Here is a 15,793-nt window from a genome sequence, read left to right as displayed (position 1 = left end):
GTATTAAGTTCACAAGAAATGTAGTAATACCTTAAGCAAGATTACATAATGTAGACAAGATAAACTCACGCATGAATAAACCCCATCTTTTTACCCTTAATAGCAACGATACATAGGGATTGAGCACCACATGATATAACCCATTACAAAGCACCTCTTCCCATCGCAAGAAAAAACAATCTAGTCAGTCAAACTAAATCAATAGATTCGAGAAGAAATATGAAGCTATAACAATCATGTATAAAAGAGTTTAGAGAAAACTCAAATAATATTCATGGATAGATCTGATCACAAACTCATAATTCATCGGATCCCAACAAACACACTGCAAAAAATTACATCGGATAGAACTCCAAGAACATCAAGGAGAACATTTTATTGAAGAACATCGAGAGAGAAGAAGCCATCTAGCTACTAACTACGGACCCGTAGGTCCGTGGTAAACTACTCACGCATCATCGGAGGGGAGGCAAGATGTAGAGCCCCTCCATGATTGATTCCCCCTTTGACAGAGTGACAACAAGGGTCCCCAGGTAGGATCACTCTAGAACAAAGGCTTGCGGCTGCAGGAAAAGTATTTCGTGGACTCCCTCGTAGGTTTTCTGACTTTTGGGAACTTATAGAGGCGGAGTTAGGTCAAACGGAGGCTTGTAGGCCCCACTATGCCCCTGGCGCGCCCTGGTGCATAGTGGGCCACCGCTTCGTCTTCTTGTTCCTTCCTGAAGCTTCTAGGATCTCTTATCGCCAGAAAAAATCTCCAAGTTTTGTGGCATTTGGACTTTATTTGGTACTGATATTCTGCAAAGTAAAACACAAGCAAAAAACCGTAGCTAGCACTGGGCACTGAGTTAGTAGGTTAGTCAGAAAAAATGATACAAAGTTGCTTGTAAATGTATATAAATATCCAAGACTGATACTATAATAGCATGGAACAATAAAGAATTATAAATACATTGGAGACGTATCAGTGGCAGGAGGGCGCCCGCCACTGACGGCGTTCTAGCAGTGGGGGGCGGCCCTGAGAGCCATGCCCTCCACTGTTGGGCTTTTCCCACCCGCCACTGCTAGCCATTCATGCAATAGTGAGGGACCAAACGCATGGCAACAAACTGCAAACAATGACTTGTGCGAGATGCATGGTGGTGAATCCACAGGCTCGCTGGCGAAGCCTATAGAAGAGAGTTTGCCCTATTCGCCGAGGAAATGGCGAGGAAACACAGTTTCCTGCAGCAAGTGTGGCTTTCATCGACCAGCACAACACAAGGGAGGCAATGTAGCTTGCACAAGTTGATGTACATGGGTTGGCAAATGACACGACACATAGGTCCACTTCACTGTCACTTGGTGTGGTTACCGAGGTTGGATTAGATTAAACGAGACCTGGGTCCATGTATTGTGACTTCACAGCATCACAAGGAACCATAACAAATATGCGATCATTGTTGTTATTTTGTAATGTTTCTTTATAGCAAGGGTTTAGTATTCATGTGTTATGTTTACATGAAATACAAACGTTATTTTGGATCATTACATTTGAATCTGGTTCATATCTTGTTTTCGCTGGATCTCAAAATCTTGATCCTAGCCAACCTTTCGTCACATGCGACGCTAGGAGACGAACATCTTCTTCACCACCTCATGAATGCAATGAAATAATGAAATTTTTATCTTGCTGACGTTTCCTCGGAGGCCAACCCCAGCAAACGCCCCCATCGTCGTTGCACGGACCTCGGCGGAGGGGCAATAACACGTCAGATTCCCGGAGGTGTTCGTTGTCTGCCGATGCCTGGTGAACACTAGTTTTTCTATAGAAAATCCCCAAAAATGTGAATCCTGCGCGCTGGGGGAGGTTTCGAACTCGTGACCTCTCGCGAGAGTGCAGGGTTTTTTGCCTATGGGCACAAGAGAAGTTTCATGAACATTCGTGTTAAAACGTATTTAACTTGGTATTTTGAAAGCTTTTTTTTTAATTGTCCCAAAATTTGAGATTTCTTTTTGCATTCTATTTGGGCATTTTTATTATAAGATAATGGCATTTCTTATTATAAGAGGATGGTATTTTATTATAAGAATATAAAAAAATTATTAGAAGAGGATGTAATTATTTTATTATTGTGAGGATGGCTTTTTTATTATTTTAAGAGGACGTCATTTTTCATATTGGGAGGTGGCATTTTTGTTTACTGTCACTTTTTTTTTTTGCAAAGTGTTTTCCATGATGGCTAAGAACATGGCAACTTTTCTGGCATTTTTTCGTTTTCAAATTTTTATTCATGGCATTTTCTAAAAGAAATGTTATTTAGTGGGCCTTTTGGCCAACTGGTGGTCGCCATGGCCCTCCCCACTGGCTTACTATGGAAGTTTTCTATATGTTTGGTTGTACGAGTTTAGGCAACCAACCTCTTGCCAGCCGAGCTAGCAAATTTTTTGTAAATTCAAATCAATCTTTGGACAATTGTATCTGATTTAGTTAAATAATGACCTTCTATATAGTCCATATGAATTTTGGCATCCAACCTTTTGCCAACGAAGCAAAAATTCTTTAAGTTCAAGTCAATCTTTTGACCATTGGATCTGAATCGGATTTTGATCTTTGACCTGCTTCACCATCCCCGGCCGCAAAACCCTTAGACACACGCCATATATGTTGTTCAACTTCTAATCTATGCATTTAAGCTCAAGCATTGATCTGCAATACTAGGAACTGTTTTTCTCCTTGTTGATCAAATTGATCCAACAGATTCAGCAAAAGGCTAAACTAAACAAAAAAAAGGGAAACTCATACTCTCATATCTATGTCATCCAACCATCCTCCTATCTACCTATCACCCCCGTCAACAACAACAAAAAAAAAGTGAACAAAAGAATACAAACAAAAGTCGACTCTAGTAAGTTTCAGAAGGAAACAAGATGTCGACTCTAAAACTATTCCTCCCGCATCACGAAAAGTTGACGCAGACGCTGCCATTCTTGGCGCTACCGCACGCCGGGCACGCCTGCGCCGCGGCCGCGCACGGCGCGCACACAGAGAGGTGCCGGCACGGCAGCAGCAGCACAACGGCCGCGCCGTCGTGACACGCCTTGCACATTCTTGTTCCTGTCGCCGGACGCTCCTCCACTACCGGCGTGCCCACCTCCTCCTCCGCGCCGAGGGGCACCTGGTTCTCCCCCCAGCAGCACGACTCGGCGTCGTCCTCCTGACCGTCGCCGCTTCCACTGCCACGGACCGCCTGAGCGTCGAGCACCCGCTGTAGGTCGCCGCGGAGCACGTTGGCCGTGGCCTCGTGGGACTGCGCGACGTCGCGCCACATCTGAGCCTCCATCAAGAGGTTCCTCAGGCGCTCGTCGAGTGCCCAGTTCATGGTCCTGATCCGCTCAATCTCCTCGTCCTTGGCCTTGAGCCGCTTCGCCGCCCTGGCCTCCACGGCCGAGACGATTCGCTTCGTGTGGCTCTGCCCTTGCTCCGCCAAAGTAGTCCACATCTGTTTCGCCTGCATCATGGACCACGGTTAACAAAAGCTAGAAATTAAAGCCTGAAACGCAAAGTATCGATCGGTGGCGGCGATTTGATCATGGCATGGGACTTACATGTTTGAGCAGGATGCAGTCGACGGCGATAGCCTCCTGTTGTGCGTGGGCGGGGAGAACGTCAGCCGCGCCAAGAACCGACGACCGCTCGTCGCGCTTCCGCTTGTTGGTAATCATTTCCTGAGCACCGGCGGGGCTGACGCCCTTCTTCGCCAGATCAGCCGCGGCCATCGCCAAGAACTCCGAACACTGATACGGGGCCGACGACGACATCGGCGGCGGCGGCGGCAGCGTGAAGAGGTCCGCGTACGGCTGGTGCCCCCGCTGGCTCGGCACCGCAGCGCCATAACAAGGCCCACTCGCTGGCATAGCAGCGGCGGAGGCGAGTTGGTGGTGGCCGCCGCCGGCGCCGGTGGTGAGTAACTTGTGGCGCAGGCGTTGCAGGTCCACAGCCATGGCGTTTGATGGGGCGTGCGGGTCGTCCGCTAGCTTCCTATATATACAGACAAGGCGATGCGTCCCCGGCCGGAGTTAGTCGGATGTGGTGGGAGGTGCGGTCATCGATCGGCGAGGGGGCGGGCAGGGTGGCAAAGAAACAAGGTCCGTAGATGGCAGGCAGCCGGGTATTTATGGACCATGGTGCGTGACCGGGTTTTGGTTGGTGTCCACGTCCCCTATCCTTGGCCCTGGCCTGAGTGAGAAAGCAACTGAAGATGAGATCATGAGATTGACCGGCCCTATAGTTAATCCTTCTCCTTTTTAGGAGGGATTTTCCTTTTATTTATGGCTTCCGTTTCAATCTCCCTAAATTTGGAGTGGAAACCACGAATTCGCCGTGTTATGTTACCTTTCTGCACCGAAATTGCGGGCTTCCTTCTAGACGAATTCCATGATCGGTTGATCAATTTGCAGAACCCAAGGCTGGCCATATACGGTAAATTTAAGTTAGTATTGTTGTGGCGCCAAATCAGCACGGATCGTTGAGCCTTTGATCTCTGCACGCACACGAATCTTGGGGTGTTAGGAAACTTATAATAATAACAAAGCAAAACAAATTACGCGCTCTCGTCTCTGACTTGGTAAAGATCGGGAATCACCCTTTCAAAAAAAAGAGAGATCGGGAATCACGTAGAAAGCCGGGGTTTATGGAGGGCAATTCGGGGAAAAAAGAAACTGCATGCATGCGTTTGGCGCGTTATGTACCACGTTCATGCACCTGCATCTGCATGCACTACGCTCAGAATAAACGCACGTACTTTAATGTGCTACCTGAGATATTAGGCGTTTTTTTGGCTGGCTAGCTGTAGTATATAGGAAAATAATGAGTAAGTTAAAGGGAATAGATATTTTTGGAATAATAATAATAATAATAATAATAATAACAATAATAATAATAATAATCTATATCTATACCTACTATTAAAGGGAATAGATATTTTTGGTTTGGTTTCGTCATTTTTGTGTGGTTTACACACGCTAAGCAATCTGGGCCAGGTACTTGTATGTTGACGGGCCTTTTATGGGCTTTCATTGAGACCACAAAAAAAGATTATGATCTTAATAAATTCTACATGAAGAATTTAAAATAAAAAAGATGGGATAATTAAAAGGAAGGATCTGTAGGCTTTAATGTGTGAGCTACTAAATTAGAAAAGGAAGGACTTGATTCCCAACTAAAATTGATGATGACGTCATAGTAATTAATAAAATGATTGTACTTAAATGTCGTTAAAAAGATTGTACTTAAATGAAATCAATGGGGGATTATGTTCGGCAAAGAAAATATGAACACGGCTATAAACTGCAACGTATTTTTTTATGTTCATTTTGTAGAAAGATGCTGCGTTGTAGCATTTTCCTCATAGTGAATTCGGCGTTGTGGGACATTATGCTTGCACAAAACATCAATTTTTTTCGTTACAACGCACGGGCATATGTGCTAGTAATAATAATAGTAATATATGCTAAATATACACATATCTTTGGAAAACAATAACGAACATCAAACAAATTAGCTAACCGCTATATTTTGAGAGTTGTGCATACTGGAATCGATGGATAAAGTGGGAAACAATGAATCGGTGCATATATATTGCAGCTTTTTTTAGGGCATATATATTGCAGTTATGCTTTCAATTACTCGTATATATATATGGACCTTTGTATAAGGAAACAACGTACTGTACGTCTGTACACATGCATTCAAGCGGAAGACGTCCGTTGGTACGCGGATACATTTTGGCTTCTATAGACAAGAAAAGGAAGAGAAAAACAGTCTAGCTTTCAAGGAAGGATAATGTTTCGAGCCGGGGCATCGGCCGAAGATTGGGCGGGTCGCACCTAAGCCTTGCGATCCGTCTGGATCGTGCGTCGTACAGGCCACGAGCATTACTTCTCCGAATCGTTTTTTTCCTTCTCTTGCACTCCTTCCTCACGATGTGGGGTTAGTTGGAACCGTTCTTTTCCTCCATCGCACCCCACGCACAGTCACGACGCCCCCTTGCTGTTAGGGGAAGCCACGACGGGGCAAAGAAGACGGCGAGGCCAGAGAAGTCGCCACGAGGGGAGTTGCAAGAATTTTGCACACGGCGCTGTTAACCGTCGATGTCTCATGAGTCACGACCAGCCATGGCGTCTGATAGCTGAGACGATGCTACAACCATTCTTGAGAAAAGCTTCCACCGTTTAATTCAAAAGCTTCAACCGGCAGAGTTTCAATTGGACAACTCTGCGACCGAAGAGCTACAACCGTTTATATGAAAAGTTTCAACTATAGTTTGAAAAAGTTCCAATCGAACCACCGCGAACTAAAAAAGCTACAATCATACTCTGATATGAAAGCGTCAACCGACGACCCTACAATGTTGTAAGCGACATACAGAGTTGATACAACCGGTGCGCGGCGATGCTGCAAACAGTTGGGCGACGGGCGTCGATGGACGTGGAAAAAAAGGTTCAACAATGGAAAAAAGTTTTAAACGGCTTAAGAAAAGCTTCAACCCGCGATGAAAAAAGCTTCGGTCGGCTTCAGGAAAAGCTTCCTCTCTATGTAAAAAGCTTTAACCAGCGTCGAAAAAAAGCTTCCATTGCGTGAGAAAAAGCTTCAACCGGCGTTCTGATTTTTGTGCGAACGACGATGTTGAGGACTGCAGCCGGCAGCATGGTTATGCGGCAACGAACGTGCTACGATGGCGGCGGGTAGGAGCTGCAACTACAGAGACGGCAGGCGTGCTAGAAGGCAGCGACGATTTGCTACAGGAGCGACCCATCCTTGCTGGAACCGCCGGCGGTTGGTGCTGCGAGGAACCGGGGAGGTTGGTGCCGTCTTCTTCGTTCAGGAACCAGGGAGGTTGGTGCTGCGAGGACGGCCGGCGAGCTGGCTGGCGCATTGAAGGATCACGGCATGGACGTGGGTGACAGGCCCCATGGATTTTTCTTTGTCATGTTTTCCTGAACGAAGCAATTACAACGACGAAGATCGTGCGGCTACAACCATCCAGATCGTACGTGCGCGATAGGACCGGCCGAAAGTTTCGGCCAGCGCACCGGCGCTTATCAGCGCCCTTCAAGGAAATGCATGCGGAGGACAAGAAATGATCGGGCGAGTGCAAACATGTCCGCGATTGATACCAAACCTTTGACTTGTCCTGAGATGCGCCACGCCTGCCGAGCCGGCGACGTGGCTCTTGACATGTCATGCGTATACGTGATTAGTAAAAGGAAAACTTCAAGAGGCCTAGTCCATATTATTTTGCACGCTATATGTTGGTCGACTGATCTTTGGTAAAAATGGGTCGTGTCACTTGATGTTAGATTTACTGAGCGATAGTCGAGTGATGTAGCTGACGAGTGTGTGCAACATGAGCCATGTTGCGGTCCAAAGTTTGCAACGTGATCCATGTTGCACTCAAAGATTGACAAAGACATACAAACATGAGCAGTTTTACGCCCAGATTTGCAACATGGGTCATGTTGTAGTGAGCCGATGTTGTGAGAGGAGGAAAAAAAGTGGCCGTCACAACCTATTTGCAACATGGTCTGTGTTGCAAATCTCCTTGCAACATGACATATGTTGCGAACCATGCAAGCTGCCGTGTTGCGTGCGATGATGCTCCTTTCAAGCTCTGGTGGTCGAAATCCCTTTGCAGCAGCTCGCACCCCTAGGATTGAATCACCTACAACAGTGTGTGGCAAGCACTGACGATGCATCTTATTGCCAACACCGCACGACGGCTGGTGCATCTTGTCATGGAGCGCCGTGACACATACGGTGGTTGCCGCAACGGTGGTTGGGTGTCACCCCAATATGCAATCCTATCCTCAAGGAACTCGGGGATTCCCCTCACGGATAGAAGCGCATATTGAAGACGCTTTGCAAGATGGATATCATTACATTGTACCATGAACAACACAAATGAGGATACATCCAAAGGCAAACAGACGCCACATGAATACATCAATACACAATAAACATCACACAGAAGAGCAGAATCCGACTACAGATGAAATAAAACGATAAACACGAACGACATCCACCCTGCTAGCCCAGAGTGCAGACCAGGAACCTAACCCTTGACCGAAGGAGAAGCAGAAGAAGAACTCCAAAACAAGCAAGCATCGCTCTCACGTCATATCATCGCATTACCTACACCTACACATGTTGTTATAGTAATCTGTGAGCCTCGAGGACTCAGCAATCCCATTACCATGAGTGTCAAGACTAGCAAAGCTTAATGGGTATGGAATGGTTAAGTGGTGAGGTTGCAGCAAGCACTAAGCATTTGTATGGTGGCTAACTTACGAGTACAAGAATAAGAAGAGTAAACTACACATAACGGTCGCAAACTAGTAATGATCAAGAAGTGATCCTGAATTACTTATGAGTCAAACATAACTCAACCGTGTTCTCTTCCCGAACTACCTCGAAAAAGGACTGTCACGAGTTACGCATGTGGTTGGTATATTTTATTTAAATTTTAGCCTCAAGTTCTCTACAATCAGATATTATAAATTTCCAAGTCGCCACATAACCCGGGTACGGATCTTGAAAAGATTTAACCCTTCAGGGGTGCTCCAAGTGGTCCATTATAAATTACCACGAGCATCTGATGGAACATCCTCACACCATGATAACACGATGCTTACGATAAGGAATACTGACGGACAAGGCTCTCGTCAAAGGTAAAACTAAACTAGCAAGGCCTCCCGGCGTGCCGACACCTTAATAAGACCCGCGCATATCTCGTCTCAAGCCACGGTCAGATGAACACTACGTACGGCAGCCGAAGTCCCCAGTTGACGGGGTGGCACCGCAAGTGGCTTTGTTTTGGACCAACATCATGAGGAGCTCTGGCCCGGGTTGTTGATTAAGAATCCTCGGGTTAATTACTCCCTATGCAATTTTAGTTTTTATTAGGAAAATGTTAAAACCAAAGTTGTACATTGCTAGAAGAGTTTTAGCCTAAGTGAATGGTCGGGGGGGGGGGGATAATACCCCACATGTGTTAGGTGCGCTCATCGAGAAACATAACATTGGTATGACAAGAACTAGGAAGGCAAGAGTGGAACAGAACACCAAGCAAAAGGCCGAGACTTTTTCTACTTCTTGAGCTTGTGTTGGTTTTCTCGTGAAGAGGAAAGGGTGATGTAGCAAAGTAGAGATAAGTATTTCGCTCAGTTAGAGAAGCAAGGTATCAATCCAGTAGGAGGTACAAGCAAGTCCCTAATCTATGCACCTGCACAAACAATCAAACACTTGCACCCAACGCGATACAGGGGTTGTCAATCCCTTCATGGTCAATTGCAAAGGTGAGATCTGATAGAGAAAGGTATAAAAGATTGCTAGAACGTAAAACAAAATAGAAGTAAATAAATTGTAGAAAGGTATTTTTGGTTTATAGATCTGAAAATATATGATGGAAAATAGACTCGAGGGCCATAGGTTTCACTAGAGGCTTCTCTCTTGAAGGAAAATAATACGGTGGGTGAACAAATTACTGTCGAGCAATTGATAGAAAAGCACAAAGTTCTAACGATGTCCAAGGCAATGATTATGCATATAGGCATCACGTCCGTGTCAAGTAGACCAAAACGGTTCTGCATCTATTTCTATTACTCCACATATCGATCGACTACTGCCTGCATCTAGAGTCTTAAGTTCATAGGAACAGAGTAACGCATTAAGTAAGATGACATGATGTAGCGGGTTAAACTCAAGCAATATGAAGAAAACCCCATCTCTGTTATCCTCGATGGCAATAATGCAATACGTGTCTCGCCACCCCTACTTTGTCACTAGGTCAAATCATGCAAGATTGAACCCAAAGCTAAGCACCTCTCCCGTCGCAAGAAATACCAATCTAGTTGGCCAAACCAAACCGATAATTCAAAGAGAAATACAAAGATATCAAATCATGCATACAAGAATTTAGAGAAGATTCAAATAATATTCATGGATAAGCTGATCATAAATCCACAATTCATTGGATCTCGACAAACACACCGCAAAAGAAGATTACATCGAATAGATCTTCATGAACATCGAGGAAAACGTTGTATTGAAGATCAAAGAGAGAGAGAGAGAAGAAGTCATCTAGCTACTAGCTATGGACCCGTAGGTCTGTGGTAGACTACTCACGCTTCATCGGAAGGGCAATGGAGTTGATGTATATGCCCTCCGTGATCTATTCCCCCTCCGGTAGATCGCCGAAAAAGGCCCCAAGGTGGGATCTCACGGGAACAGAAGGTTGCGACTGCGGAAAAGTATTTTCGTGGACTCGTCTGGTGGTTTGGGAATATTTTAGGATTTATAGAGATGAGAGGGAGGTCGGTGGACTCCCGGGGGGGGGGGGCGGCAAGCCAGGGAGGCCCCCCTCTATGGTGCACCCTAGTGGCTTGCCGCCTACTTGGGACTCTTCTAACTTGCACTCCAAGTTTCGTGGGTGTCTTCTGGTCCAAGAAAAATCATCGCGAAAGTTTTATTCCATTTGGACTCCATTTGATATTCCTTTTCTATAAAATTCAAAAACAAGGGAAAACCAGAAATTGGCACTGGGCTCTTGGTCAATAGGTTAGTGCAAAAAATAATATAAAATAGAATATTAATGCATATAAAACATCCAAAATAGATAATATAATAGCATGGAACAATCAAAAATTATAGATACATTCGAGACGTATCAAGCATCCCCAAGCTTAATTCCTGCTCGTCCTTCAGTAGGTAAATGATAAGAATATAATTTTTATGTGGAATGCTACCTAATGTATTTATCCATGTAATTTTCTTATTGTGGCATGAATATTCAGATCCATAAGATTCAAAACAAAATTTTAATATTGACATAAAAACAATAATACTTCAAGCATACTAACAAAGCAATCATGTCTTCTCAAAATACTATGGCTAAAGAAAGTTATCCCTAGAAAATCTTATAATCCGGGTATGCTCCATCTTCAGCACGCAAAGTATTACATCATGCACAACCCCGACGACAAGCCAATAAATCGTTTCATACTTTTGATGTTCTCGAACCTTTTCAACTTTCACGCAATACATGAGCGTGAGCCATGGATATAGTGCTATAGGTGGAATAGAATATGGTGGTTGAGAAGAAGACAAAAAGAAGGAGACAGTCTCACATCAACTAGGCGTATCAACGGGCTATGGAGATGCCCATCCATAGATATCAATGCGAGTGAGTAGGGATTGCCATGCAACGGATGCACTAGAGCTATAAGTGTATGAAAGCTCAGAAAGAAACTAAGTGGGTGTGCATCCAACTTGCTTGCTCACGAAGACCTAGGTCAATTTGAAGAAGCCCATTATTGGAATATACAAGCCAAGTTCTATAATGAAAAATTCCCACTAGTATATGAAAGTGACAAAATAGGAGACTCTTTATCATGAAGATCATGGTGCTAGTTTGAAGCACAAGTGTGGAAAAGGATAGTAGCATTGCCCCTTCCCTCTTTTCCCTCTTTTTTTATTTTTTTATTTTGGGCTCTTTGGCCTCTTTTTTTATTTCTTTTCCTTTTTCTTTTCTCACATGGGACAATGCTCAAATAATGATGATTACACACTTTTATTTACTTACAACTCAAGAATTGCAACTCGATACTAGAACAAAATATGACTCCATATGAATGCCTCTGGCGGTGTACCGAGATGTGCAATAACTCAAGAGTGACATGTATAAAAAATATGAATGGTGGCTTTGCCACAAATACGATGTCAACTACGTGATCATGCAAAGTAATATGACAATGATGAAGCGTGTCATGACAAACGGAATGGTGGAAGTTGCCTAGCAATATATCTCGGAATGGCTATGGGAATGCCATTATAGGTAGGTATGGTGGCTGTTTTGAGGAAAGTATAAGGTGGGTGTAATGCACCGGCAAAAGTTGTGCGGTAATAGAGAGGCTAGCAATGGTGGAAGGGTGAGAGTGCGTGTAATCCATGAACTCATCATTAGTGACAAAGAACTCACATACTTATTGCAAAATTCTATTAGCTATCAAAACAAAGTACTACGTGCATGCTCCTATGGGGATAGATTGGTAGGAAAAGACCATCGCTCGTCCCCGACCGCCACTCATAAGGAAGACAATCAATAAATACATCATGCCCCAACTTCGTTGCATAACGGTTCACCATACGTGCATGCTACGGGAATCACAAACTTTAACAAATGTATTCTTACGGATCCACAATTACTCACTAGCATGACTCTAATATCACCATCTTTATATCTCAAAATAATCATAAGGAATCAAACTTCTCATAGTATTCAATGCACTTTATATGAAAGTTTTTATTCTACCCCTCTTGGATGCCCATCATATTAGGACTAAATTAATAACCTAAGCAAATTACCATGATGTTTATAGACTCTCAAAATAACATAAGTGAAGCAAGAGAGTTAATAAATTTCTATAAAATAAAACCACGGTCGTGCTCTAAAACGATATAAGTGAAGCACTAGAGCAAAATTGCCTAGCTCAAAAGATATAAGTGAAGCACATATTCTAGTAAATTCATGACTAATGTGTGTCCCTCTCAAAAGGTGTGTACCTCAAGGATGATTGTGGAAAACTAAAAAGCAAAGACTCATATCATACAAGACGCTCCAAGCAAAACACATATCATGTGGTGAATAAAAATATAGCCTCAAGTAAATTTACCAGTGGATTGAAGACGAAAGAGGGGATGCCTTCCGGGGCATACCCAAGCTTAGGCTCTTGTTGTCCTTGAATATTACCTTGGGGTGCCTTGGTCATCCCCAAGCTTAGGCTCTTGCTACTCCTTATTCCATAGTCCATCAAATCTTTACCCAAAACTTGAAAACTTCACAACACAAAACTCAACAGAGAACTCATGATATTTGTTAGTATAAGAAAATAAAATCATCACTTTTGGTACTGTTGTGAACTCATTATTTATTTATATTGGTGTAATATCTACTGTATTCCAACTTCTCCATGGTTCGTACCCCCCGATACTACCCATAGATTCATTAAAATAAGCAAACAACACATAGAAAACAGAATTTGTCAAAAACAGAACAGTCTGTAGCAATCTGTAAACTTCCAATACTTCTGTAACTCCAAATATTCTAAAAATTATGACAACCTGGGAAATTTGTATATCAATCTTGTGTACAAAATTCAGAGCAAAAGCACGCATCTGTGAATTATGAAAATTATTTTACTCAGCGCAAAAGTTTCTGTTTTTCAACAAGATCAAATCAACTATGACCGTAAGCCATCCGAAAGGTCTTACTTGGTTCAAACACAAATTAAAACACCAAAACTCATCTAACCAGAGGCTAGATGATAAATTTATTCAAAAAACAGAAACAAAAATCAAGAAAAAAATAAAATTGGGTTGCCTCCCAATAAGCGCTATTGTTTAACGCCCTTAGCTGGGCATTGATAATTTTAATGATGTTCACATGAAAGACAAGAATTGAAGCACAAAGAGAGCATCATAAAACATGTGACAAACACATCTAAGTCTAACATACTTCCTACGTATAGGCATTCAATAAGCAAACAAATTATCAACGCAAGCAAAAACTAGCATATGCAGGGAAGAAGAATAAAACATAGACAATCTCAACATGAAGGGAGTAATTTAGTAACATGAAAATTTATACAACCATATTTTCCTCTCTCATAATAATTGCATGTGGCATCATGTTCAAATTCAACATTATAGCTATCACATAACATATTCTCTACATGATCCACATGCATGCAAAGTTAACACTCTTCCAAAATAGTGGGATTAATGTTAACTAAAGTCATGACCTCTCCAAACCCACTTTTATCAAAAATTTCATGAGATTGAAAATTCTCCAAATATGTGGGATCTAAAGTTGACACTCTTCCGAACCCACTTTCAATATTATAGCAAACATTATTATCAATCTCATATTCATCATGGGGCTTAAATAAATTTTCAAGATCATAAGAAGAATCGCCCCAATCATGATCATTGCAACAAGTAGTAGACATAGAAAAACTAGCATCCCCAAGCTTAGGGTTTCGCATATCATTAACACAATTGACATTAATAGAATTTATAATAACATCATTGCAATCATGCTTTTCATTCAAGGAGCTAACGTGAATCACTTTATAATTTTCTTCTTTCAAAACTTCATCACAATTTCCAGATTCACGAATTTCAACCAAAACCTCATAAAGATAACCTAGTGCACTCAACTCACTAGCAATAGGTTCATCATAGTTGGATCTTTTAAAAAGATTAGCAAGTGGATGAGGATCCATATCAATAGATCTTTAGCAAGCAAAGATGCAAGCAAATAGAAGGCTCATGGCAAAAAAGGCAAACGAAAGAAGGCAAATAAAAAGGCAAATATTTTTGTGTTTTCCTGAAAATCATTTTAGAAGTTGGGGATAGAAAAACAGGAGACAAATGGCAAATAATAGAATGCAAGAGATGAGAGTTTATGATGGGTACTTCGTAGGCTTGATGTAGACCTCCCCGGCAACGGCACCATAAATTCTTCCTGCTACTTCTTGAGCTTGCGTTGATTTTTCCCTTGAAGAGGAAAGGGTGATGCAGCAAAGTAGAGATAAGTATTTCCCTCAGTTAGAGAACCAAGGTATCAATCCAGTAGGAGGTACAAGCAAGTCCCCAATCTATGCACCTGCACAAACAATCAAACACTTGCACCCAACGCGATAAAGGGGTTGTCAATCCCTTCACGGTCAATTGCAAAGGTGAGATCCGATAGAGATAGGTATAAAAGATTGCTAGAACGTAAAACGAAATAAAAGTAAATAAATTGGAACAAGGTATTTTTGGTTTATAGATCTGAAAATATATGATGGAAAATAGACCCCGGGGGCCATAGGTGTCACTAGAGGCTTCTCTCTTGAAGGAAAATAATACGGTGGGTGAACAAATTATAGTCGAGCAATTGATAGAAAAGCGCAAAGTTATGACGATATCCAAGGCAATGATTATGCATATAGGCGTCATGTTCGTGTCAAGTAGACCGAAAAGATTTTGCATCTACTACTATTACTCCACACATCGGCCGACTCCTACCTGCAACTAGAGTATTAAGTTCATAGGAAAAAAATAACACATTAAGTAAGATGACATGACGTAGCGGGATAAACTCAAGCAATATGATGAAAACTCCATCTTGTTATCCTCGATGGCAACAATGCAATACGTGTCTTGCTACCCCTGCTTTGTCACTAGGTGAAATCACGCAAGATTGAACCCAAAGCTAAGCACCACTCCCATTGCAAGAAAAACCAATCTAGTTGGCCAAACCAAACTGATAATTCAAAGAGAAATACAAAGATACCCAATCATGCATATAAGAATTCAGAGAAGATTCAAATGATATTCATAGATAAGCTGATCATAAATCCACAATTTATCGGATCTCGACAAACACACCACAAAAAAAGATTACATCGAATAAATCTCCAAGAACATCGAGGAGAACATTGTATTCAAGATCAAAGAGAGGGAAGAAGCCATCTAGCTACTAGCTATGGACCTGTGGGTCTATGGTAGACTACTCATGCTTCATAAGAAGGGCAATGGAGTTGATGTAGATGCCCCTCCGTGATCGATTCCCCCTCCGACAGATCTCCGGAAAAGTCCCCAAGATGGGATCTCATGGGAACAGAAGGATGCGGCGGCGGAAAATTATTTTCGTTGACTCCTCTGGTGGTTTGGGATGATTTTAGTATTTATAGACCTGAGAGGGAGGTT

The 15,793-nt window shown here is 42.7% G+C and overlaps 1 protein-coding gene across 1 annotated transcript; it reads right to left on the bottom strand.

Moving 5' to 3' along the window:
- Positions 1–2,695: 2,695 nt before the first annotated feature.
- LOC119339764 (probable BOI-related E3 ubiquitin-protein ligase 3) lies at positions 2,696–4,106 on the bottom strand. The gene is made up of 2 exons (XM_037611696.1): positions 3,589–4,106; positions 2,696–3,491 (listed from the first exon to the last, which is right to left on the bottom strand). The coding sequence occupies exons 1-2, from the start codon at positions 3,982–3,984 to the stop codon at positions 2,940–2,942; spliced, it is 948 nt and encodes a 315-aa protein (XP_037467593.1). The 5' UTR covers positions 3,985–4,106; the 3' UTR covers positions 2,696–2,939.
- Between the last annotated feature and the right edge of the window lie 11,687 nt (positions 4,107–15,793).

Source organism: Triticum dicoccoides, chromosome 7B, assembly GCF_002162155.2.
Source record: "Triticum dicoccoides isolate Atlit2015 ecotype Zavitan chromosome 7B, WEW_v2.0, whole genome shotgun sequence".
Classification (NCBI taxonomy): Eukaryota; Viridiplantae; Streptophyta; class Magnoliopsida; order Poales; family Poaceae; genus Triticum; species Triticum dicoccoides.
Note: the sequence above shows the minus strand (reverse complement) of the source record. Positions and strands in the feature narration are given on the sequence as shown.